The following is a 24,027-nucleotide window of genomic DNA, read 5'->3' on the forward strand; positions in this document are numbered from 1 at the left end:
GGAAAGATCTCCGTGCAAAAATTATACGAGCGTGTAGAGAAATCACACGTAGAGAACTGAGAAGAGTTGGAAGAAATAATAGAAGGCGCATAGAAAAATGTGTTCGCTTGGAGGGAAGTTTGATAGAAGGCACAAAAATATGAAATTATCAACAATTAAATCAATTTGAGATTGATTGTTTGGTTTTTCAATTGAAAACGTGATTTTGAAAGTACTACTTCGAAATAGTTTTGAACTACATAAAATTTTGGGATACAAAAAGCACTTGGTTTTTTGAAAATAATGGGAAGATGGGAATGCTAATCATTATTTTTATTTATCCTAAAACATTATTAGAATTGCTAACGTGTACTTGAAGTAGGTAATTAGAATTAGTTTTTTTTTGTTCATTTTATTTTTCGTTTATGGTTAAGTATTGTGAATGAAATTTTATATTGTCCTGTATGACCACTCCTCACACCGTGGGGTAAGTGATAATTGGGTCCGAGAATCATGTGCCGTGGGCAAGCGCAGTGAGCCAAGAATGACAGCCTTCTGCATCTGTGCGGTTAAGTTTTCTGCCTTAGTGCGGCAAGCCGGTACGATTTTAAGATTCGCGAGTAGGGAGGGCATCATTCCACCAAGTACTCCAATAATCACAACAACCATCATAACAGAGTGATCTGGATAGAGTCTGCGGAGTTCGAAGGTAAAATCTTGATATTTTATCCATTTTTCCTCCTCTTTTCTGACGATATTTGTCTCGCCTGGAGCTGAAAACTCCACGACAAATATGGTTTTGCTCTAGTGGTCGAGAAGGACTACATCAGGCTTATTAGCTTGTATGAGCCTGGGGGTGGGGAACGAATAATTCCAATAAATTCGGCACGTTTCGTTCCCCACAACGGATTCAATATCCCCGGAGCGTAGGGCAACACCGGTGTCTCGTCAATACCGTAAGAGTGCCGAAGATGGTAATATAGCGCTCTTAGGGCCGCCTTATGTCGAAAGATATAGGCCGAGACCGCATATGCTGGACATGCTGGATAGCAAGTGCATTATGGTCTCGGGCGCCTCGCGGCAGGCCCTGCACCTTGTGTGAGGAACCTCTATACCCATTTCGCGACTGCGGTAGACTAAGGTGTTGAAGACACCATGCTGGCAAGCCATGATGAACCCCTCAGTTTCCGACTTCAGCTCACTCGACCTGAGAAAAGCGAACGTCAGGCGCTTTGATAAGCCAAAGTTATTATTATTAATATTATTATTATTATTAAAAAACCTCACTGATATCATGTTTCCATTCCACTTACAAAATTAACATTTTTTCTCTCATTGACTTGGCGAGAAATAACTTTCCTGTTACCAAGTAAAAAATAAATAATTTATGAGTAAACAAAAGTCAAGTTTCTCTTAAACAATTGATTTTTCATGTAAAATTCTGATTTTCTAGGACGGGTTCGTGTTTTGATGTCAAAACCAAAAAAAAATCTACTTCAATAATTACGAAATATAACGGTGGTGTTTCCATGAGGAGTGAGACAAATTCTGATTTTTCGGGACTGACATTTTTTCAGGGAAAAAGTGTATTCGGAGTAAGTTGGTAGTCCTGATCACGAATCTGAAGAAATTTTGAGCCTATTTCGCCCCCTCAGTATGTTTTATCGTAAAAATGGGTAGTTCCATCGCGAGTGGCGGGCAGTTATGTGACTTTGGCCAAACCCAGTTAGGTGGTTGGTGCATTTTGAGCATTTCCATCAGTCTTGAGAGTTTCATCATTCTACCTCAGTTATTACGGAAGATACGGGGGTGTTTCCATGAGAAGTGAGACAAATTCGGATTTTTCAGGATTTAATTTTTATCAGGGAAAAAGTGTATTCGTAGTAAGTTGATAGTCCTGATCACAGATCTGAATTCTGAAGGAATTTTGAGCCTATTCTGCCCCCTAGTATGTTTTACCGTAAGAATGGGTTGTTCCATCGCAGTGATATCACTTTGGCCAACCTCATTTAGGTGGTATGTGCATTTTGAGCATTTCCATCAGTCCTGAGAGTTTCATTATTCTTTCTCAATTATTATGGAAGATACGGGGGTGTTTCCATGAGAAATGAGACACACTGTATATTTTGACTGCTCCAAACATTCAAAACTAATGTATCAATTTATTATTTTACAGGCAAAATACTTACAGATGAGACAGTCTTATCGGAATATAACATCGACGAGAAAAAATTTATTGTGGTTATGGTCACGAAACCAAAGCAGCCAGAAAAGACGGACAGTGGTGATAGCAGCTCTGTTCATTCTGCAAGGTTAGAATGTTCAATAAATTCACATTTCTCATGGTTGATATAATTTGGTGAAATTAAAAAATCGAAACTATAAATTTTGAACACCTCAAGTTCAATAGTAAATAATATCACCTATTGTTAATTCACTGATTGTTTTAAAATTCCCATTAAAATCCAAAATCATAATTGTTGTGAAGAAAAGTTTATAAAATAATTTCACTTTATGCATACCTTTCGTCAGCTACACTCGAGTTTATCTCGAAGAATTTTCAATAGTTATAAACTATTAATTAACGCAATTACAAATTTGCGAGAAATTTCACATTACAGTTCTTGCTAATTTCAATGGAGTTTTCATGAACTCCATTTAAACTTCATCCAAGTATGAAAAGGTGTATGAAAGTCAAGACTTTCTTAAAAAATGGGATCAATGCCAATACCTTGCTAGATAAGAAGAAGAAAAAAATAGGAGAAAAAGTTCAACCAGAAAACGAGGAGAACGAAAAAAAATCACTAAGAGCAGGAGATGGAATTAATAAAGAGATATTTGCCACAATTTGCTATTTCTGAACATTTAAAGTAGGTATCTAAAAAGGCTAATGAACCGGTCTCCACAACGTCAGTTAATGATCGTTTATTCTATGGCTGATTCCAAGGCAGATTGAACAAAAAACTTTCCTGGTTTCCCAAATCGAATATGTGCCGCATGTTCTTTGAAACCAGTTCAGTTTAACATATGTTAAACTTAACAAGCAGTTTCAAAGGTTACTTTATGTTTCTTTCAAATTTGATCCATTATCCTAGTGTATTTTGGTTCATACAGAATCTTAACATTTCCGAACGTGAAATTAAGGAGTGTTTTCATAATCCTAAACAAACTATGGATCGAATTACCATGGAAGTACCAAAACATGAAGACCAGGAAAATATCGCACAACAAAACTGAAATTTTTCAGGCTAGTACTAGCACTCAGACTTTTGGTTGCTTTCATAGACTGAGAATGCAAAGGGTGGCATGAGAACTATAAACAGTTATAAAGGCCCCAATAAAAATAACCCGTCATTTGCTCTTTTATGAACGAGTGAAATTTCCCTCTGATTTGAATTATTACATATTAAAGAAACCTTATCATAGAGATACAAACAGAAAAAATCAGTTTCTTCAAAAATAAATTCAGGTATCTTTTTTTGATTGAATGTTTATTCTTTTGTTGCATATTGAGACGAAATAAATTATAATACAGTTTAATTCATCAGTGTAATATCTTATCTCCTTTTGACAAAAAAATAACAGTTTATGTAACTTTTCAGTATGCCAGCTACACACAGTCCTAGACCTACACCGGCTCCAGTCTCTGAAGATCCGGCACCTGTTGCAAATCCGCCACCTCCTGTAGTTGTTGCCGAGCTACCATCCACAATCAGTAGTGCAGCAGAATCTGCCCTCTTGATGGGAGAAGATTATGAAAATATGGTGCGAAACATCATGGATATGGGATATGTCAGAGATCAAGTAGAACAGGCACTCCGGGCGAGTTTTAACAATCCCGATAGAGCAGTCGAATATTTGATCAATGGAATACCTGTTTTAGATGAACAAGAAGCTGTATGTTGAATTTTTTTCTCTTTAGGTTATTTACATTTTAGTCTATTTAACAATCACGTCGCGTTTTAATAATTGTTAAAGAATATAAAAAAATATCACAAATAAATCAAAAGGCATTGAAATTGTTAATAAAAAGTGAAAAATATGACTGTTGAAGTAATGATGAAAGTGATCTTGGGAAATAATGTTAGTGAAGTGTGTCAAATTTTCTTTCCGGTTTAGTTAATTTGCATTTTTCATATCTGATGTTTCGTCTACAAGTGCGGTAGACATCAAAGACAGTAAGGCAACGGCTCTAGTGGTCAAGATTTGAGACGCCGATTTTAACTTATCGGTAATGGGCGTGGCTTCGTTTTTATTATTGGTTACGTTAATTGTTCTGATTCATGTACAGTTTAGTGCAGCTAGCCAGACTTCATTTACCTTAATTCCCTCTTTCAGTTGAAATCAATGGCTTGAATATCAATTTCGTTTGAAGGTTTTTTCCAGATGATCAGGCTCCTCGGGAAGGTTATCTGTTTAACTTTCAGGTCAAAACAAACGTTTTAATTATTTCTACATCTTTTTTGTTACGGTTGATGGTTGGAGTTTTCATTTGAATATCCAAACTTACTAATAAGATTTATTTTGTTGTTCACCAGCAAGTTTAATCCTCACCCCTAGCGCCTAGGAAAACTCGCTTAGCAAGTGTAGTATTCTTTCATTTCGCCAGTTTGCTAATGTGTGTTCATATGTGTATTTTGCACATAAACATGTTCTAATTGACAACCTTATGATGGTTCACTACAATTCATATTTTAACGTAGGATACATGAATAAAATACCAAAGAAAATGAAAATTATTGAGGAAAACCGCGAATTCAATGAAAAGTGGGGTTTTGATTATTTCATTATTAATAATTACAGTAAAGCACAATGCTTGATTTGCAAAGAATCCATAAGCGTATTCAAAGAATTTAATTTGCGTCGCCACTACAACGCGAAACACAATGGTGAATGAATATGATAAATATAAATCTCAATTCAGTCAAAATAAAATTGATTCTGTACAGAAATCGTTGGAAGCACATCAGAACGTTTTTAAAAAATGTAAGGAACAAAACGGGTTTACATATTTCAAAATTAATTGTTGAACATAAACCATTTACGGAGGGACAGTTCAATAAAAAATGTATTTTGGCAGCTGATAACGAAGTTTGTCGGAAAAAATTTGAAGATTTTATTAGTTCGGACTTCAATTGTCTAATATGATATAAATTGATTTGAAATCCCTGAAAGAATCCGTAAAAAATTAAAAAGATTAGCTGAAAAGTAACAATTTCATTGAGCAAAAAACTGAAGGTACAATGCAATAACATACAAGCAACAGCCAAAAAAATAAAAAAAATTGAACTATCAACACAAGCTAAAAAATTATTATTAACAAGAAACGAAAATTAAAAAATATAAAATTAAAAGATTCCAAACCAAGTTACTTCACAATGTTTGGATTGTTAGTATCCATAATCGTCTTCGGGTGATAACTGGGCTTATTCCTTTGAGATCTGACTATTTATAGGTCATTCGACTGATTTCATCTATCCCCTCTTCCCTCTCTCCGCATCATCGGCTATTCTTTATCTTTACACAACCGTACATGCTTTGAAAATAAACTTCAATAAATCCATCAGAATATTCGTGGATGGGGATTTTTTTTGTATGATTACATACTATGAAAGGTGCTGAATGAGACCTATATCTCAGAATATTTTCCCGGGCAGAAAAACTACCCCCACACACCCTTTTATGTTTTCAAAATTAAATTCAATAACTCCATCACAATATTCGTGGATGGGGATTTTTTTCCATAATTACATACTATGAGAGGTGCTGAATGAGACCTATATCTCAGAATATTTTGTCGGGCAGAAAAACTACCTCCACGCACCCTCATTTGTTTTCAAAAATAAATTCAATAACTACATTAAAATATTCGTGGATGGGGATTTTTTTTTCATAATTACATACTATGAGAGGTGCTGAATGAGACCTATATCTCAAAATAATTTGCAAGGCAGAAACGCAACTCCCACGCACCCTTATTTGTTTTCAAAAGTAAATTCAATAACCCCATCAAAATATTAGAGGATGGGGATTTTTTTTTGCATAATACTATGAGAGGTGCTGAATGAGACCTATGTCTCAAAATATTTTGTCGGGCAGAAAAACTACCCCCACACACCCTTATATGTTTTCTAAATTAAATTCAATAACTCCATTAAAATATTCGTGGATGGGGATTTTTTTTGCATAATTACATACTATGAGAGGTGCTGAATGAGACCTATGTCTCAAAATATTTTGTCGGGCAGAAAGACTACCCCCACACACCCTTATATGTTTCCTAAATTAAATTCAATAACTCCATCAAAATATTAGAAGATGGGGATTTTTTTCCATAACTACATACTATGAGAGGTGTTGAATGTGACCTATATCTCAAAATATTTTGCCGGGCAGAAACGCAACCCCCACGCACCCTTATTTTTTTTCAAAACTAAATTCAATAAATCCATCAAAATATTAGAGGATGGGTTTTTTTTGCATAATAACATACTATGAGAGATACTGAATGCTCAAAATATTTTGTCGGGCAGAAAAAGTACCCCCACGCACTCTTATTTGTTTTCAAAACTAAATTCAATAACCACATTAAAATATTCGTGGATGGGGATTTTTTTGCATAATTACATACTATGAGAGGTGCTGAATGAGACCTGTCTCAAAATATTTTGTCGGGCAGAAAAACTACCCCCACGCACCCTTATTTGTTTTCAAAACTAAATTCGATAACTACATTAAAATATTCGTGGATGGGGATTTTTTGCATAATTACATAATGAGAGGTGCTGAATGAGACCTATATGTCAAAATATTTTGCCGGGCAGAAAAACGACTCCCACACACCCTTTTATGTTTTCAATATCATTTGCAATAACTACATCAAAATATTCATGGATGGGGATTTTTTTGCATAACTACATACTATGAGAGGTGCTGAATGAGACCTACGTCTCGAAATATTTCGTCGGGCAGAAAAAATACTCAAATAATTCACCCTTTTCCTCGTCACCTTGCGGTAGAGTGACAGACGCGTTTTTTTTTTCTTTGTGGTTTCTCCAGTAGGCCTATTCCACAATAAAAATAACAAAAATAAAATATAAACATAACGTAATTTCAGATAATAAATTAAATAAAACTCTTGAATATACCGGGTGTCAACGAATCTATTAGACAAGTCATAATTTCTAGACTATTAGGAGAATTGAAATGAGATTTGGTATAGTTGAATGGTATGTGGAGAGGAATGTTTTCACATATTTTTCACTTTCCGGTCACTTCCGGTTTCAGCGGAAATGGCTCCGGTTCTGAATTTTTAAATGGAACACCCTGTATATTGTAACATTTTTGGATTTCTGAGACAATTCTGGATCAGAAACTGACATTTCCGGAAGTTTTTCAGCCTACTTGATTTTTTCAGAGTCACTTTTAAAATTGCATCTAGGTGGCCATGATCGGACGTAAACTAATCTATGGACCTCAGGTGATATCAGAAAATTGCAATAGCGGAGTTTTAGTGACTAGTGTGTTGAATATGAATGAGACAAGTTTACAAAATAACATTTTCGTGTCTAACTATTATTTTTCAAATGGCGACCATTTTTTGACAAGCAATTTCCGAAAAAAGGATTTTTTGACAAATCTCACGATACTAATTTATTTGCGATTGGATTACAAATAAGAACATAAATTAAATATTACTGAGGAAAATACTCGATAAAAATTCATTTACTTTTGTCAAGGGTGCCATGGATAGGAATGATGCATAATATTTTGCGGTTATTTCCATCAAGTCCACTTTGGAGAACAAAACGCTCACCTAGGTTATGACAGTGACATAAGCTTTATGAGCAGAAAGTAGAAGTTTCTCTTGATTTTCGTTAATTTAAGTTTAATTTTTTGTCGAAATAATGTATACTCAAAGTGAAAAAGTGGATATGTTGTTATTGTTTGGAGAATGCCACAGAAATTCAAGGAAAGCTGCTGAGTTGTATGCTCAGAGATATCCCAATCGGCAACACCCATCTCATCAGTATTTTCCCTATGTTGAGAGTCGTTTTAGGCAAGAGGGAAATCGATACGCAGAACAGAGGTTTGTCATAAATGAGGAGACTGAGATTAACGTTCTTGCTATGGTAGAAGTTGGCAAAACGGTTTCTTTAAGAGAAATTAGTAGAGAAATGCAGATAAGTCACGAATCAGCAAGAAAAATACTGAAAAAGCACGGATATCGAGCATTTAAATATCAGTTACATCAACATTTGTATGCTGACGACGGCAATAGAAGAGTAGTATTTTGTGATTGGTTGCTTCAAAATCATAGAGTTAACCCAAATTTTATCAACTTCATTCTATTTTCCGACGAATCACGGTTTACAAATAATGGCATGTTAAATAAGCAGAATTGTCGGTACTGGGCCCAACAAAATCAACATGCAATGAGAGAGGGCAATTTTCAAGAAAGGTTTGGCGTCAATGTCTAGGCTGGTATCGTTGGAAACAGAATAATTGGTCCAATATTGTTTCAAGGTCAGTTAACAGGGGTTAGATACTTGGGTTTTCTTCAAAATGAAATCGAGGATCATCTTAATGATATGCCTTTAGAAGTTTTACGGCAAATTTACTTCCAGCAAGATGGAGCACCACCCCATAATAGCAGAGACGTACTTGATTTTTTAATAGAGCATTTTAATAATAGAGTTATTGCAACCAACGGTCCAGTACGGTGGCCTGCCCGCTCACCGGATCTGACTGTGTTAGATTTCTTCATTTGGGGATATGTAAAAGAAAGGGTCTACTATGCAACAGCCCCAGCCACTCTCGAAATCTTAGAAGAAAGGATTCAACAGGCATTTAGAGGTATATCGCCTCAAATGTTACAAAACGTGTTGAGAGAAACAATTGAACGAGCTGAAATGTGTCTTGAACAAGGAGGGATGCACTTTGAAAATTTACTATAGTGGAATTTTCAAGAACTTAGGATATTGCAAAAAATCTAAGTGCATCGCTGAAATTATTAGTTAAATTTGTTAAATTTGTTGATCCAATCGCAAATAAATTAGTAACGTTAGATTCGTCAAAAAATCCTTTTTTCGGAAATTGCTTGTCAAAAAATGGTCGCCATTTGAAAAATAATAGTTAGACACGAAAATGTTATTTTGTAAACTTGTCTCATTCATATTCAACACACTAGTCACTAAAACTCCGCTATTGCAATTTTCTGATATCACCTGAGGTCCATAGATTAGTTTACGTCCGATCATGGCCACCTAGATGCAATTTTAAAAGTGACTCTGAAAAAATCAAGTAGGCTGAAAAACTTCCGGAAATGTCAGTTTCTGATCCAGAATTGTCTCAGAAATCCAAAAATGTTACAATATACAGGGTGTTCCATTTAAAAATTCAGAACCGGAGCCATTTCCGCTGAAACCGGAAGTGACCGGAAAGTGAAAAATATGTGAAAACATTCCTCTCCACATACCATTCAACTATACCAAATCTCACTTCAATTCTCCTAATAGTCTAGAAATTATGACTTGTCTAATAGATTCGTTGACACCCGGTATAAGTTAACATATAAATAATATTATATATTATACCTAATATTTAACAAAAGTAACTTTAAGCTTCTTCGTTAAAATTATAGACTGTAATGAATGGTGAAATCATAAAGTAAAAATTTTTCTTTGTGGTTTCCCCAGTAGGCCTATTCCACAATAAATATAACAAAAATGAAATATAAAAATAACGTAACTTCAGATAATAAATTAAATGAACCTCTTATATATATATATATATATATATATATATATATATATATATATATATATATATATATATATATATATATATAACTCAACGCATAAATAATATATATTATAATATTTAACAAAATTAACTTTAAGCTCCTTCGTTAAAAGTATAGACTGTAATGTATGGTGAAATCATAAAGTAAAAATTAGAAATGACACTACTTATATAATGACACCTTGTGTAAACAATAGAAAATGAAAAGCATTTCAGGATCAAAATAAATTCAAAGTGTGTATCGTTCTACGAGTATTATTGTTATAGATTCACTTGAACTTGAAATTGATTGATTATGTGGCAGTAAGAAAAATATGGCACAGTAAACATGACGCTAAATGAATAAACATGAATAATAATACACGTTGATAGACAAGACCTCGACATTCATTGGCTCGCGCAAGTTTAGAATTCTGAGAGTTATCGTTAGTAACAGAGCGACGGCTACTTAGCAATAAAAAAGATTTCAACAAAATTTTTGACAGATAGACAGGGATTGAAAAAGTACATGTGAAGTTATTTTTTTAGTTTAATGTCATACATGTGAATCAATAATTTATTGTTTGAAGCATTTTGTTGCTCCTTTAGTCTGGTTCACATGTACTCGATTTAGCTCTTTTTGGTGTCATTTTTCAGCCCTGTCCAAAAATTACGATCAAAGTGTCATTCGATTCGTATTTTTGTCTAGAAAGTTCAAGGAAAGGTCCGAAAACGCGCCGATAAAAATTACAAAAGTTATAAACAATCAAGTGAAAAAACTGGGGCTATAGTTTTTTCTTATGTCTCGGAAAATTTTCAAAATTTTGGAAATTTGAAAAAAGATTTGAAAAGGTCAATGAATTTGCGTAAAAAAAGTCCCGACTCTCGAAACTGTATCTCGATTATTTATAATTTTTACAGAGCCCTGAAAATAGAGCCAAAAGCGGGTAGTCTGGCTTCCGCGCGCCTTTCGTCACTCTGACATAAAAAACAAAATTATTTAAACATATTAAATGTAAATATTAAGGAATGAAAAGATTCATGTAATGTAATGTAGTCAATTTCTACTAATTTTGGAGTGATAAAAACGAAAATAACAATGAAAAATTTTTATTAGCTCTGGTTTTTGAGATACACAGTACTTAATCTTAAAGAGTAGTTATACTATACGTGAAAAGTGAAAGTACATAAAACAATATTGTTATGTTTCTTTTAGAATATTTAAAATACAAAATTAATAAAAAAAAAACATTATTCTTAGTGTTTTGACAAATAAAAGAAGTTTGTACCACCAAATTTCAATTAAGTCCATCCGATTCATTGTAAGATCGCTGTCGTTTAGCTTGTCTTTTATAAAACACTTCTGGAGCATCCCTACACACAGACCAGCAGTAGTCTGCAAGCATTGCTTCATTCCAACGGCCCTGATATCTCTGTTCCATTAAGGCAATGTCTTGATGGAATCTTTCTCCATGTTCGTCACTCACAGCTCCACAGTTTTGTGGGAAGAAATTAAGATGAAAGTGAAGAAAATGAATTTTTAAGGACATGTTGCATCCAAGTTGGTGGTAAGCTTGAAGAAGCTCTTTAACCAATGCTGTGAAGTTATCATCTCTTTTGTTACCTAAAAACCCATGTACAACCCCCTTAAAGGCTTCCCAGGCTCTTTTTTCATTTCCTGTTAAAATCATGTCAAAAGCAGGATCATTTACGATTTCACGGATTTGAGGCCCAATAAAGATGCCTTCCTTGACTTTAGCATCACTCAACCTGGGAAACTTTGCTCTCAAGTACTTAAAAGCTTGTCCTTCCTGGTCCATGGCCTTCACAAAGTTTTTCATTAGTCCCAACTTAATATGTAATGGGGGAAAGAGAACATCCTTAGGATCTACAAGAGGCTCGTAAACTACATTTTTCTCATTAGGGTTTAGGTCTCGTGTAGGCCAGTTCATTTTTTTATAGTGAGATTTTCTATCCCGACTGTCCCACAGACACAAAAAACAACAGTACTTGGTGAACCCTAATTGCACTCCTAGGAGTGTAGCAATGACTTTCAGATCACCACAGATGTGCCACTTGTGTTGTTCATATTTGATTGATTGGAGAAGTGTTTTCATATTTATATACGTTTCCTTCATGTGAACTGCATGACCTATAGGAATAGAGGGTAGCTGATTTCCATTATGCAGAAGTACAGCTTTTAAGCTTAGTTTTGAAGTGTCTATAAACAGTCTCCATTCAGATGGAGTGTGATCCAAATTCAAGCAGTCCATCAAACCATTAACATCAGAACAAACTACGAGGTTTTCTTTTTTCTCAAAAAAAGGAAGCAAATCTTTTTGACGCTGTCTGTACTGAGATATTTTCACATCCACTGCTGTAGTCTTGACCCTAACAGCTCAGCCTTTTCCTTAGACAAGCGAAGATCTCTTATAAGGTCACTCAACTCTGCTTGACTAATTCTGTGCGGATCACTAGACCTATCGCTTACCTCAAAATCAGGGTCATAGGATGTAGAAGGATGGGTTGCTCCTTCTAAACAGTCTTCATCACCTTCCTCTAAAATTTCATAGTTTTGGGGTGAAGAAGGGACTGGCAAATTGTCTGAGTGTGGTACAGGCCGAAGAGCAGATGGGAGATTAGGGTATTTAACCGTTCCTCTTTTCTTCACAGATAAACCTTGCTTAATGGGAGGAGTTAAGCAGAAATAACAGTCGTCTGTATGATTGGTAGGCTCACGCCAAACCATAGGTACTGCAAAAGCCATTGCCCGGTTTTTATTTTTCAGCCACTCTCGCAATATGACGGAACAAGAATTACAACATATATGAGGAGCCCATGATTTATCTTGGTCCCCAACTTTCACACCAAAATAATGTTCATAGGCTGTCTTAACGATAGGTGTCATTTTACGTTTCTGAGCCTTAAATGTTATTTCACCACATATATAGAAAAAGCTATCGACAGAATTCACACACTTTCGAGGCATTTCAGATCAGCACTTAAATTAATTTAAAAATCAACTTCACACGATAATTTCAATAGCAACCACGTGCGTACAATTGACAAACTCACATAGGTTATGTTTACTACTTAAGAACAGCTGATGAGAGGGGTGTTATGTAAACAAACATGTGTACCAACTGTTGGTGATGAAATATTTCATTTGTTGAAAACTCAATATACATATATATAATATAATGATACAATATCTTGAAAACAAGAGCTAATATATAATTTTTATGGTCACTTTCGGTTTTAACACGTGGAAATACATTAAAATCATCTAATTTCAACCCCGAAACAAAAACTTTGTTGTGTTATAAATTTGTTGATTAATAACTTTTTCTGAATTGAAAGTTAATATAAAAATCCCTATAATTATTAAACTAAAACCCTGGCATTTTTTTCCTTTGGTGAAGTTATCCTTAATAGGCAAAAAATAGATTACCGTTGCCAAAATGAAAAAATTGTTATTTTCTATTTTTTTATTAACAATTTAGAATTATAATTTTATAAAAAATACATTACAATTTTTTCAAATTTTTTATTGTTTCAATGTCCCATGGCTAAAAACTAATTAATATTTTTTATTTTATTTTTTGCAGCTATTGTTAATAAATTTATTAGAAACAAATACATTGTTTATAAGCTATTCGAATTTTTTTTTGCATTATGTTAATGGAAAAAAATCATTTGTTTTAGAAAAAAAATGGTTTCTTAAAAAAATTGTTGTTGCTAAAAAATGCGTTTGTTAATTAACAATCGTTTTTTGCAACTAAATATTGAAATTAAGGAACCGTTTTTTTTAAATCATAAATTCTATTGTTCTTTAAAGTTTTGAAAAAACTTTTTTTTCATTCTTTTTTTTCAATTGTTCATTTAAAAAAAATGTTATAAACAATTTATTTTTTATTTTTTTTCCAATACTTTGTTCTATAATAAAAGTAACTATGTGTTTTTTTAAATTTATTCTATTTTTTATAAAACTTTTAATATTGTGATTCCTTGATAATTGTCTTTTTCATTCACTCCTTCGCTTTTATAATTATAATAACTTTTAAAATATTGCAGTTATGACAAATATGCTTCAAGTCTTTTTTGTTCATTATGAATTTATTAACAATTTAAGCCTTTTTCCTTTGCCGAAAATAGCGCTCGTTGTATCGCATCCTGTAAAGGCATGCGTAAACAGAATTATATTTTTCAAGTGCTTATTATTTCTGGTTTCATAAATAACATCCAACTGTTTGGTAGATGCTCGTGGTTTCCACGTGACTGATTGCTTCATTTAATTTTCTTAAACTCCATACAAATATGACAATAAGTGAATTTTAATGATTCTACAACTACTAAAAGTGTTATTAAATTCATAATGAACAAAAAAGACTTGAAGCATATTTATCATAACTGCAATAGTTTGAAAGTTATTATAATTATAAAAGCGAAGGAGCGAATGAAAAAGACAAGTATCAAGGTATCACCATATTAAAAGTTTTATAAAAAATAGAATAAATTAATAAAACACATAGTTACTTTTATTATAGAACAAAGTATTGAAAAAAATTAAATAAAAAAAATAATTTGCCTATAACAATTTTTTTTAAATAAACAATTAAAAAAAGAGTAAAAAAAAAGTTTTTTTGAAACCTTAAAGAACAATAGAATTTATGATTTGAAAAAAAACGGTTCCTTAATTTTAATATTTAGTTGCAAAAAACTATTGTTAATTAACAAACGCATTTTTTCGCAACAAAGAATTTTTTTTTAAAAACCATTTTTTTTTTCTAAAAATCATGATTTTTTTCCTTTAACGTAATACAAAAAAAAATTTCGAATTGCTTATAAACAATGTATTTGTTTATAATAAATGTATTAACAATAGCTGTAAAAAACAAGAAAAAAATATTAATTAGTTTTTAGCCATGATACATTGAAACTATAAAAAATTAGGAAAAAAAATTTAGTAATATATTTTTTATAAAATTATAATTTTCAATTGTCAATAAAAAAATAGAAAATAACAATTTTTTTAGTTTGGCAACGGTAATCTATTTTTTTGCCTATTAAGGATAACTTCACCAAAGGAAAAAATGCCAGGGTTTTAGTTTAATAATTATAGGGATTTTAATATTAACTTTCAATTCAGAAAACGTTATTAATTAATAAATTTATAATTAACGTTAAAATTGGGATAAAATTTTTTTTTACTGCCGATTATTGTTTATTGATGTATCCCAACATTACATGAATTTTTTCTTTCCTTAATATTTACATTTAATATGTTTAAATAATTTTTTTTGTTTTTATGTCCGGGTGATTAAAAGCGGGCTTCCGCCAGACTACCCGCTTTTGGCTCTATTTTCTGGGCTCTGTAAAAATTATAAATAATCGAGATACAGTTTCGGGAGTCGGGACTTCTTTTACGCAAATTCATTGATCTTTTCAAATCATTGTTCAAATTTCCAAAATTTTGAAAATTTTTCAAGATATTAGGAAAAAACTAAAGCCCTATTTTTTTCACTTAATTGTTTATAACTTTTGTAATTTTTATCGGCGTGTTTTCGGACCTCTCCTTGAACTTTCTAGGCAAAAATACGAATCGAATGACACCTTGGTCGTAATTTTTGGACAGGGCTGAAAAATGTTACAAAAAAAGTACATGTGAACTAGACTACTTGGTCACTTCAGCCTTTATAAGCTATCAGTGGGGTTATTTTGTTAAAAAACTACAAAAGTGGCCGTACTTATAGTCGGTTAGAGCAATATTATAGCATAGAATTGAATCTTTTTTTTATTATATCTACATATCCCATGTAGTATGCAGAATAGCAAAATAACCCCGCAGAAATTAACAAATTGTTAGCGAATACAATTACTCAAGAATAGTGCAGGATTTATGTTTATGACCGTAATTTTTCATCTGTCACGTGTTTTGCTATACAATAGCATCTTCGGACGTCAGAATACTGTAGAAAAAATTCGATTCACTCCTTCACACCCCCACCTCACTCTTTATTTTTTTACAAGAAATATTGCGGAATGGTTATTAAATACTCTTTTTTTTCTGAAAATGCATATTTTGAGTTAATGGAAACTTAGACGATCTATGAGAGAATTTTCGGAGAATATTTAATACTCATTTCACAAAGTTTCTCAGAAAATTACAGGAGTACTGTGGGGTACAGTTTTCAATATAAACTCAGAATATGCATTTTTATAAAATAATATCAATATTTCATACCCATTCCGCCAAGTTTCTCGACAAATATCAAGAGTGAAATGAGGGTGTTACTATATCGATCGTTTCAGTATATGCATTTTCAGATAATGATTTCAATATTTAATAGCCATTTCGCAAAAATTATTCCATTCAGTGAAGTAAGCGTGCCCTGAAGGCGGCTATGTACGTGAAAATGTGACTTGCTTTACTGTCTACAGTGTTTTAAAAATCTAACTTGCTTCACTGTCTACAGTGTCTACTGATGAGCTATACCATGATCCGAGACACACAGTGATAAAAGTTTACCCTGTTTCTCAAGTCCCATTCCATTTTCAATTCGAGTTGACGTTGACAACAACAAAACCATGCAATGTGCCTGGATGCGAACTTCGATGAAGCGTACGTACAATGAGTGATTTACGAGCACGTGAACACCGAGAAAATTGTAGGTGAAACAATAATCTGGGGCGCAGATTTTTCAAACTCGGCAACGAGACAAATTTATCAAGCTCGTCATGACATAGAAGGCTACGGCCCTGATGAATCTGCATTACAAAATTTGTTTTTGAATGAATAATTTTGTGTCTTAAAATAATCAGCAATGAAATGACCGAATCAGACAACCTAGTCGCGCGACCCATGGACAAAGCTCGCAGCCCGGTCGCTTGGTAGTCATGCTATTTAGACTGTGTTTACTTTCTCAAATAATCCCCATCCACGAATATTTTGATGGAGTTATTGAATTTAATTTTGAAAACATTGAAGGGTGTGTGGAGGTAGTTTTTCTGCCCGACAAAATATTTTGAGATATAGGTCTCATTCAGCACCTCTCATAGTATGTAATTATGCAAAAAAAAATCCCATCCACGAATATTTTGATGGAGTTATTGAATTCAATTTTGAAAACAAGTGAGGGTGCGTGGGGGTCGTTTTTCTGCCAAGCAAAATATTTTGAGATATAGGTCTCGTTCAGCACCTTTCATAGTAATGTAATCATGCCAAAAAATCCCCATTCACGAATATTTTTATGGAGTTATTGAATTTAATATAGAAAACATATAAGGGTTTGTGGGGGTAGTTTTTCTGCCCGGCAAAATACTTTAAAAAATAGGTCTCATTCAGCACCTCTCATAGTATGTAATTATGCAAAAAAATCCCCATCCACGAATATTTTGATGGAGTTATTGAATTTAATTTTGAAAACAAGTAAGGGTGCGTGGGGGTCGTTTTTCTGCCAAGCAAAATATTTTGAGATATAGGTCTCGTTCAGCACCTTTCATAGTAATGTAATCATGCCAAAAAATCCCCATTCACGAATATTTTCATGGAGTTATTGAATTTAACGTTGAAAAAATTGAAGGGTGTGTGGGGGTTGAGTTTCTGCCCGACAAAATATTTCAACATACGGGACTCATTCTGTATGCCAAATTAAATACTTTTCAAGAAAAGAATCCTCATCTATAAAATATTTGAAGAAATTATGGATTTTTTTTTTAAATTATTATATAGGGAGTGGGGGTTGATTTTATCCGCGACAAAATATTTCAACATAGGGGTTTTGTTCTGTATGCTTCAATGAATATATTCGAAGAAAAAAATCCCCAAACGTATGATGTGAAGGAATTAAGGATTTGCGGTCATTGAGTAAAGTCATTGCTGGCCACGAAATGGATACTCATTTTGGGAGCCGCTGATAATGGGGTTTCGTGCGACGCTTCGACAAATCCATGGCTAGAACTTGTGGCTGCTTTCACACTGATCAAATACTTTACGTAATTTTATTAAATGATTTTCACCTTTCACCAGAACATCATCCAAATAAACTAATACACGTGTTGTATTTCAATCCTGATAGAACCTGATTCATACACCTCTGAAACAAAGGTGGAATTGTTGAGAGGCCAAAAGGAGCGACATTGAATTCGTAGAGGCCATCTCCCACTATGAATGCCTTTTTATGCTTGTCTCTTTCGGCTATACTGATTTGCCAGTAACCCAAAAATAAATCTAGAGACGTAAAAAAGTTAGAGCCATTTAACGCAGCCAAAATTCATCTATTACCGGCAAAGGATAACAATCCTTTTTTATGACTTCATTTATTTTTCTATAGTCCACACAGAATCGCCAAGATCCATCTTTTTTACGCACTAGTACCACAGGTGAAGCTCAAGGACTATAGGACTTTCTTATTGTTTTTGCGTTCAACATCTCTTCGATTTGAGTATTGATTATTTCTCTTTCTTTTGGTGAGACGCGATAAGGAGGTTCATGAATTGGAGTGGCATCTCACTATAAATAATATAGTGAGTTCACAAACATTTGTTTTGCCTAGCTCATAATTATTACTTGCAAAAATATCGGAATACTCATTTAACAGTTCAAGAAGCATTCCTCTTTCCTCATATTTTAAATTTTTATTCAACTTCAAACCTAATTCAGAAACATCTACATGAAAGATTTCATTATCATGATCAAGAACAACAGAAATCCGAAAATTTCCATTTTCGCCTATTTATTCTTCGGAATCACTCTGTATGAACCCAGGGAAATAATTGTGCTCATCAAGCTTCACATTTGCAATAGAATTTTGCCACGTGCCAAAAAAAAACAAAATAAAAAAAAGAACTTATGGTTCTTAGTTACTATTTCTTAACAGGTTAGCTAATTTCTGAAGGGATCGGTAACAGACGCTTAAGAGGCACGCGCAAAAGATTGCACGCCAGCTCAGTCGGGTATAGGGTGGGTTGAACTCAAACACTCTCTGTACCGGATAGAGAAAAAAAATAAAACTATATATATATAGGGCGCCACCAAATTCAAAAAAAAAAGAGCGAGTCTAAGTTGGGAGACTCCCATTAGCTAGATATGGTTCTGTTTCCCAGAGCCAACATAAGTTAAATAACTGCAAAGAGGCCTTGGATCTTTTCTTATTATTTGTATCTCTAAATTTTACGAAATAAGTATAAACCAATTTCATAGAACCAAAATGAACAAGATTATATTACTAGTCCCCAAACACTTTTCTTTAGGATCTTATTTAGACATAAATAACTCAAATTTCATCAATTATTGTTACCTCTACGTGATCACGTTAAGTGTACACTTTTGATATTTTAAATATATACTAAATATTTGCCTTCCAGCGGAAAGAGAAAACTAATAAAATCATGCAGCTTATCTGAATAATTTGATGACGAGGATGGTTCCACTGTCCAACGGCACACGGAATAGCAGTCACAGCCCTCCAAATCGGAATCGTCGTTACGGAACTCGTTAACGTTCAAATAATTCGCAAGTGGGTTGCAATTTCTTGAGGCGCTCTCAGATATGGAACGGCCGGTTATGGAATATTGTAGAAATAATCGTTTGGGAGCCCAATTGAAACCCAATAATCGGACGATCACCGAATGGTCACCGTAAAACCTGGGGTCATGGGTACCAGAACCAGGACGAATTATCTACAACCTCACCGGTTTTCTTATTTTCCCTTACCTCTTTGGTTGGTTGAGGGTAGTATAGATTGATGACGTTATCGGCTTACATAAATCCTTCGTAACGAAGAGCAAACTATTCGCTAAGGACACAACAAAGTGATGAAACGATAGGCAAGTAGTCGCTTGAAAGCAGAAGTGCAGTAATCCACAATTTTGTGAGAATTTTTAATTTGGAACACGACAGAAAAATTCCTACACATCAGCACTGCTACTTCGCAAAATCCGACTAGTTTCATTCTTATCTCTTGTAGAAAAAAAGTTTTTTTTTCCTCCATACCGAGAACTAATAAATAAATTGTACTTCGGCAACCCGTGATTCTTTATTAATATGGCAATCTGTCCATCAAGAATATGCAACCCATTTAACATCCGAGTTAAATGAACTGTGGCTACGATTCCGAAGCCAACGATACGGAAAATTATGGACAAATAACTGCGTTGAATGAATACCTAAAAAAAAAGTAACACGGAAACCGAATAAAAAAAATTAAATGTATTTTGAACCGTTACAAATTCTCCCCCCACTTTAAAAGATTTTCCCAAAATCTTTTGGGATCCTAAGAATTCGAAGTACTGTCCACCAGGTCCTTACAATGCCAGGTACCTCGGTGACGACCATGCTCATCTTTCAATTCGTAAGTCCAAGGGGACACCACTTTAGAGACCATTAATGGACCTACAAATTCTGGAGCTAACTTCGCAGCAAAATATTTACCTTTATCGGAAAGTACATGATTTCGACGCCAGACAGGTTGGTTAACAATAAATTGAATGTCTCGTCTACGTAAATCATACATCGATTTATTATGTTTGTAGGCCTTCAACATGCGTTTTTGTACATCGTCGAAAACTTTTGCATAAGCCTGTTGTCGTTCAAGATTGAGAGAGGAACGATCAAAATGGATCCCTTCAGTAAGTTTGATTTTTGCACCTTTTGTTTGAAGTTCCCTACCATAAACGATAAAGTTTGGCGAGTACCCTGTAACTTCATGTCGAGATGGTCGGATAGCACACCCTACCTGAGGTAAATGCTTATCCCAATCTCTATGATTATCTGCTACATAAGATCGAATCATAGTTTTAATGACCCTATTTATCCGTTCGCAGGGGTTGGCTTGCGGATGATACAAGGTAGTATACTTAATATTAACGCTATAGTTAGTCATGAGCTTCGTAAATTCTTTCGAACGAAATTGCACCCCATTATCGACAATAATTGAGTTGGGGCAACCGAAAACCATAAAGACTTGATTTTCCATAATTTTTGTAACTTCAGATGCAGTGGCTTTACGCAACGGAAAAAGATGAGGAAATTTACTGAAGCAACAAGCAACTACAAAAATATATTGAAAACCTGATTTGGAACGTGGTAACGGACCAATTAAATCGGCACTGATCAGTTCAAAGGGACACGAAATACCTAACTGAGAGCTCAACATCAAACCAGCAGGCGCTTTTTGCTTTGGCTTGACTGCATAACAAGTGCGACAACGATAACTTATTAAAAGTTTTGTAAACACCTACATGACATAGTTCTTCATGAATTTTTGCTATCAAAGGACGACGTTGAGGTTTAGGTACGACCTCCCTCCAATAATCTTCTTCCTGAGCTAACGCGGGATGTAAGGGAGTAACGTGCTTATACAGATGGTTTTGCGTAACACGCCATGAAGGAAATTTGTGGGGTGACTTGATAACTTTACTCATGAGATTTTTATACCATTCATCCATTCATCCGAAGATATTTCAGAATTCGAATTCACATTCGGGATAGGGTCAGTGGAGAGAATATCCAGCACAGGTACAGCACAAGATAATGTATCTGGTACTATATTTTCTTTACCTTTTCTATGAATTATTTCATAGTCATATTGTTGCAACTTCATGGCCCATCGAGCAAGTCTACCTGAAGGAGTTTGAAGCCTGTTTAACCAAACCAAGCTACAATGGTCCGTAATGACAGTGAATCTAGAACCTTCCACATATGGCCTTAACTTTTCGATGGCCCAAGGAACTGCCAAACATTCTCTGTGGTGGTATATGTTCTTTCAAGACGAGTTAATGATCGCGACAGGTAACAAATAGCCTTCTCACCATCTGGGTGCAGTTGACTTAAAACGGCCTCAAGACCAAATCCGGATGCATCTGTTTGAATAATGAATGGTAAACTGAAATCTGGGCATGATAGAATTGGAGCACTGATCAAATGTTCTTTGAGTTTTTGAAATGCACAACCGCATTCATCAGACCACACAAAAGATGTTTTCTTTTTCAATAAAGATGAGATAGGGGCGACTAAGGTAGAAAAATTGGGCATAAAACGCCTATACCAGTAGGCTAATCCCAGAACACGGCGGACTTCTGAAACATTTTTTGGGGCTGGCAGATTAATTATGGCTTTAACTTTCTCGGCGTCTACCCGTAAACCATTTGAATCGATAACGTAACCAAGATATAAAAGTTCAGGTCTACAAAAGTGACATTTTTCTTTAGCTACGGTCAAATTTGCTTTTTTCAAACGAACAAATACTTCTATTAGAATTTCCATGTGTTTTTCGAAAGTTTGAGTAATAATGATAATATCGTCTAGATATACAAAACCATGTGGTTCGAGATCTGGACCTAAAACTCGGTCTATCAACCTTTGAAAAGTAGCGGGAGAATTGGCTAACCCATGGGAAGTCTGCGGAATTGGTACAAACCACGATTCGGAACAGTGAAAGCAGTCAATGGCTTAGAGGCTTCAGTAAGAGGAACTTGAAAATAGTCAGATTTGAAATCTAATGAAGATAGATATCGAGCATCTCTTAATTTGTCCAAGGTAGCGGAAATGTACGGTAGGGGATATGCATCTTTTTCGGTAACTTGATTTAATTTTCGATAGTCAACACAAAAACGATAGCTGTTATCCTTCTTTTTGACGAGAAGTAGAAGCCCACGGACTAACAGATGGTTCGACAATATTTTCATCTAATAACTTTTTCAATTCCCGATTAAAATGTGCTTGCATGTACGGCGAAACGGGATAATATCGCTGTTTCAAAGGAGAGGCATTAGTACGGATTTCATGTTGGATTTAACTAGTACACCCGAGCTTGTCACCCATTTCCAAGAACACTTTCTCGATGAATTCATTTAAAACTTTCGACTCCCCACTGGATAAATCATTGCGAGAATTTAGAGCAACCGAATTTACCTCAACCTCCATTTTATCGCTAAAAACCCACTCACCTCGACGTAAATTTGGAATTAACCCTATTTGTTTAAAAAAATCGACAATTTGTGAGGCAATGACGGTATAACTAAAGCTTTAATCAATTTAATTTTATTTTCTACCCTAATTGGTAAATATACGATCCCTAAACTTAAACATTCATTACCATTCGCGACAGTACATGACACTACATTATTTACATCTAAAGACAAACTGAGTATACTCAATATGTCCCACCCAGGACCCCGTATTATAGTATGGGATGCACCTGAATCTTAAAAACCTAATATATCAACACCTAAGATAGACACATTGAGATATGGCCGCTCATAATTTCGAACGTGTGATAAAATGTAATCTAAGATTGCGCATTTTTAAATTCTAAAGGAGTACTGTGAGATCTGGTGACCGTCTGTAAAGAGGAGATCGCATTACGGTTGTTTACCGACCCCCTCGGCCGTTTCCCGAGATTTTACTACACTTAGGACAAGTACGAACAGTATGGTTAGGAGTACCACATCGAAAACAGTATTTACTTTTTTCACCCGATTTACAATCCCTAGCTCTATGTCCTGACGATTTACAATTCCAACGAACTAGGACGGCATGAACGTTACACTCGCCCCGAGAAGTAGATGGCATTTCCGAATTAGCATAAACGTAAGCAAGATCAGGTTCTATTAAATTTTTCCGATTGCTAGGTGGAGGCGCGAACGATTCAATAGATTCTTTACGCGCTTCTAATTGCCTACCAATTTTCAGTAATTGATTAACAGAGTCGACTCTCACAAGACCTAGTTGACTTTGATAAAAGGACGAAATATTTTGTAGCAAAATCTTTAATCGAACGGACTCGCTTTGTTTGATTTCTTCTAACAATTTCTCATTGAAATTTGCTGGCTGAAATTGCGATCTAAGTTCGGAAACTAAGTCTGACAACGACGAAACTCGATTACGAATTGATCTATGCCAAATCTGGGCTTTTCCAGTGAATAAGTCACTAGCTGAATTAAATAATTGAACTTTCGACACGTTTGGTGAAATACACATTTCTTCTATATTTTCTAAAAAAGCACTAAGGGATATTTTAGAATTATCCCTATCAAACTTAGTAAAACTCCACTTAGAAACCGGTACAGAAGCTGAGGAGGCCACAACTGGCGGAATATGTACAGTAGAATTCAGAGCTGGTAACCGGATTGGATTTTCATCATCACTTTCCGAACTATCACTGGCAGACGACAACACGAGAGCGCTCAAACCTATTGGTGACCCACCCTGTTGAGAAATTTTTTTAAACTTACGAGTGCGACCTTTCAATTTAGATTGTAAAA

The 24,027-nt window shown here is 34.4% G+C and overlaps 1 protein-coding gene and 1 long non-coding RNA gene across 2 annotated transcripts in view; one reads left to right on the plus strand and one right to left on the minus strand.

The window, feature by feature from the left end:
* The window catches only part of LOC141480592 (uncharacterized), a 415,328-nt gene that overhangs the window by 300,601 nt on the left and 90,700 nt on the right, over positions 1 to 24,027 (minus strand). The window lies entirely within an intron of this gene.
* Positions 1 to 24,027, plus strand: part of Rad23 (UV excision repair protein Rad23) — a 112,820-nt gene that overhangs the window by 28,028 nt on the left and 60,765 nt on the right. The window contains exons 3-4 of the mRNA XM_074170784.1: positions 2,156 to 2,291; positions 3,582 to 3,876. Coding sequence (XP_074026885.1) covers positions 2,156 to 2,291; positions 3,582 to 3,876 — 431 coding nt within the window. The remainder of the gene's footprint in view (positions 1 to 2,155; positions 2,292 to 3,581; positions 3,877 to 24,027) is intronic.

The sequence above is a fragment of the Leptinotarsa decemlineata genome, unplaced genomic scaffold (genome assembly GCF_025532065.1).
Source record: "Leptinotarsa decemlineata unplaced genomic scaffold, Ldec_3_MD MMD2_P_RNA_scaffold_9, whole genome shotgun sequence".
Classification (NCBI taxonomy): domain Eukaryota; kingdom Metazoa; phylum Arthropoda; class Insecta; order Coleoptera; family Chrysomelidae; genus Leptinotarsa; species Leptinotarsa decemlineata.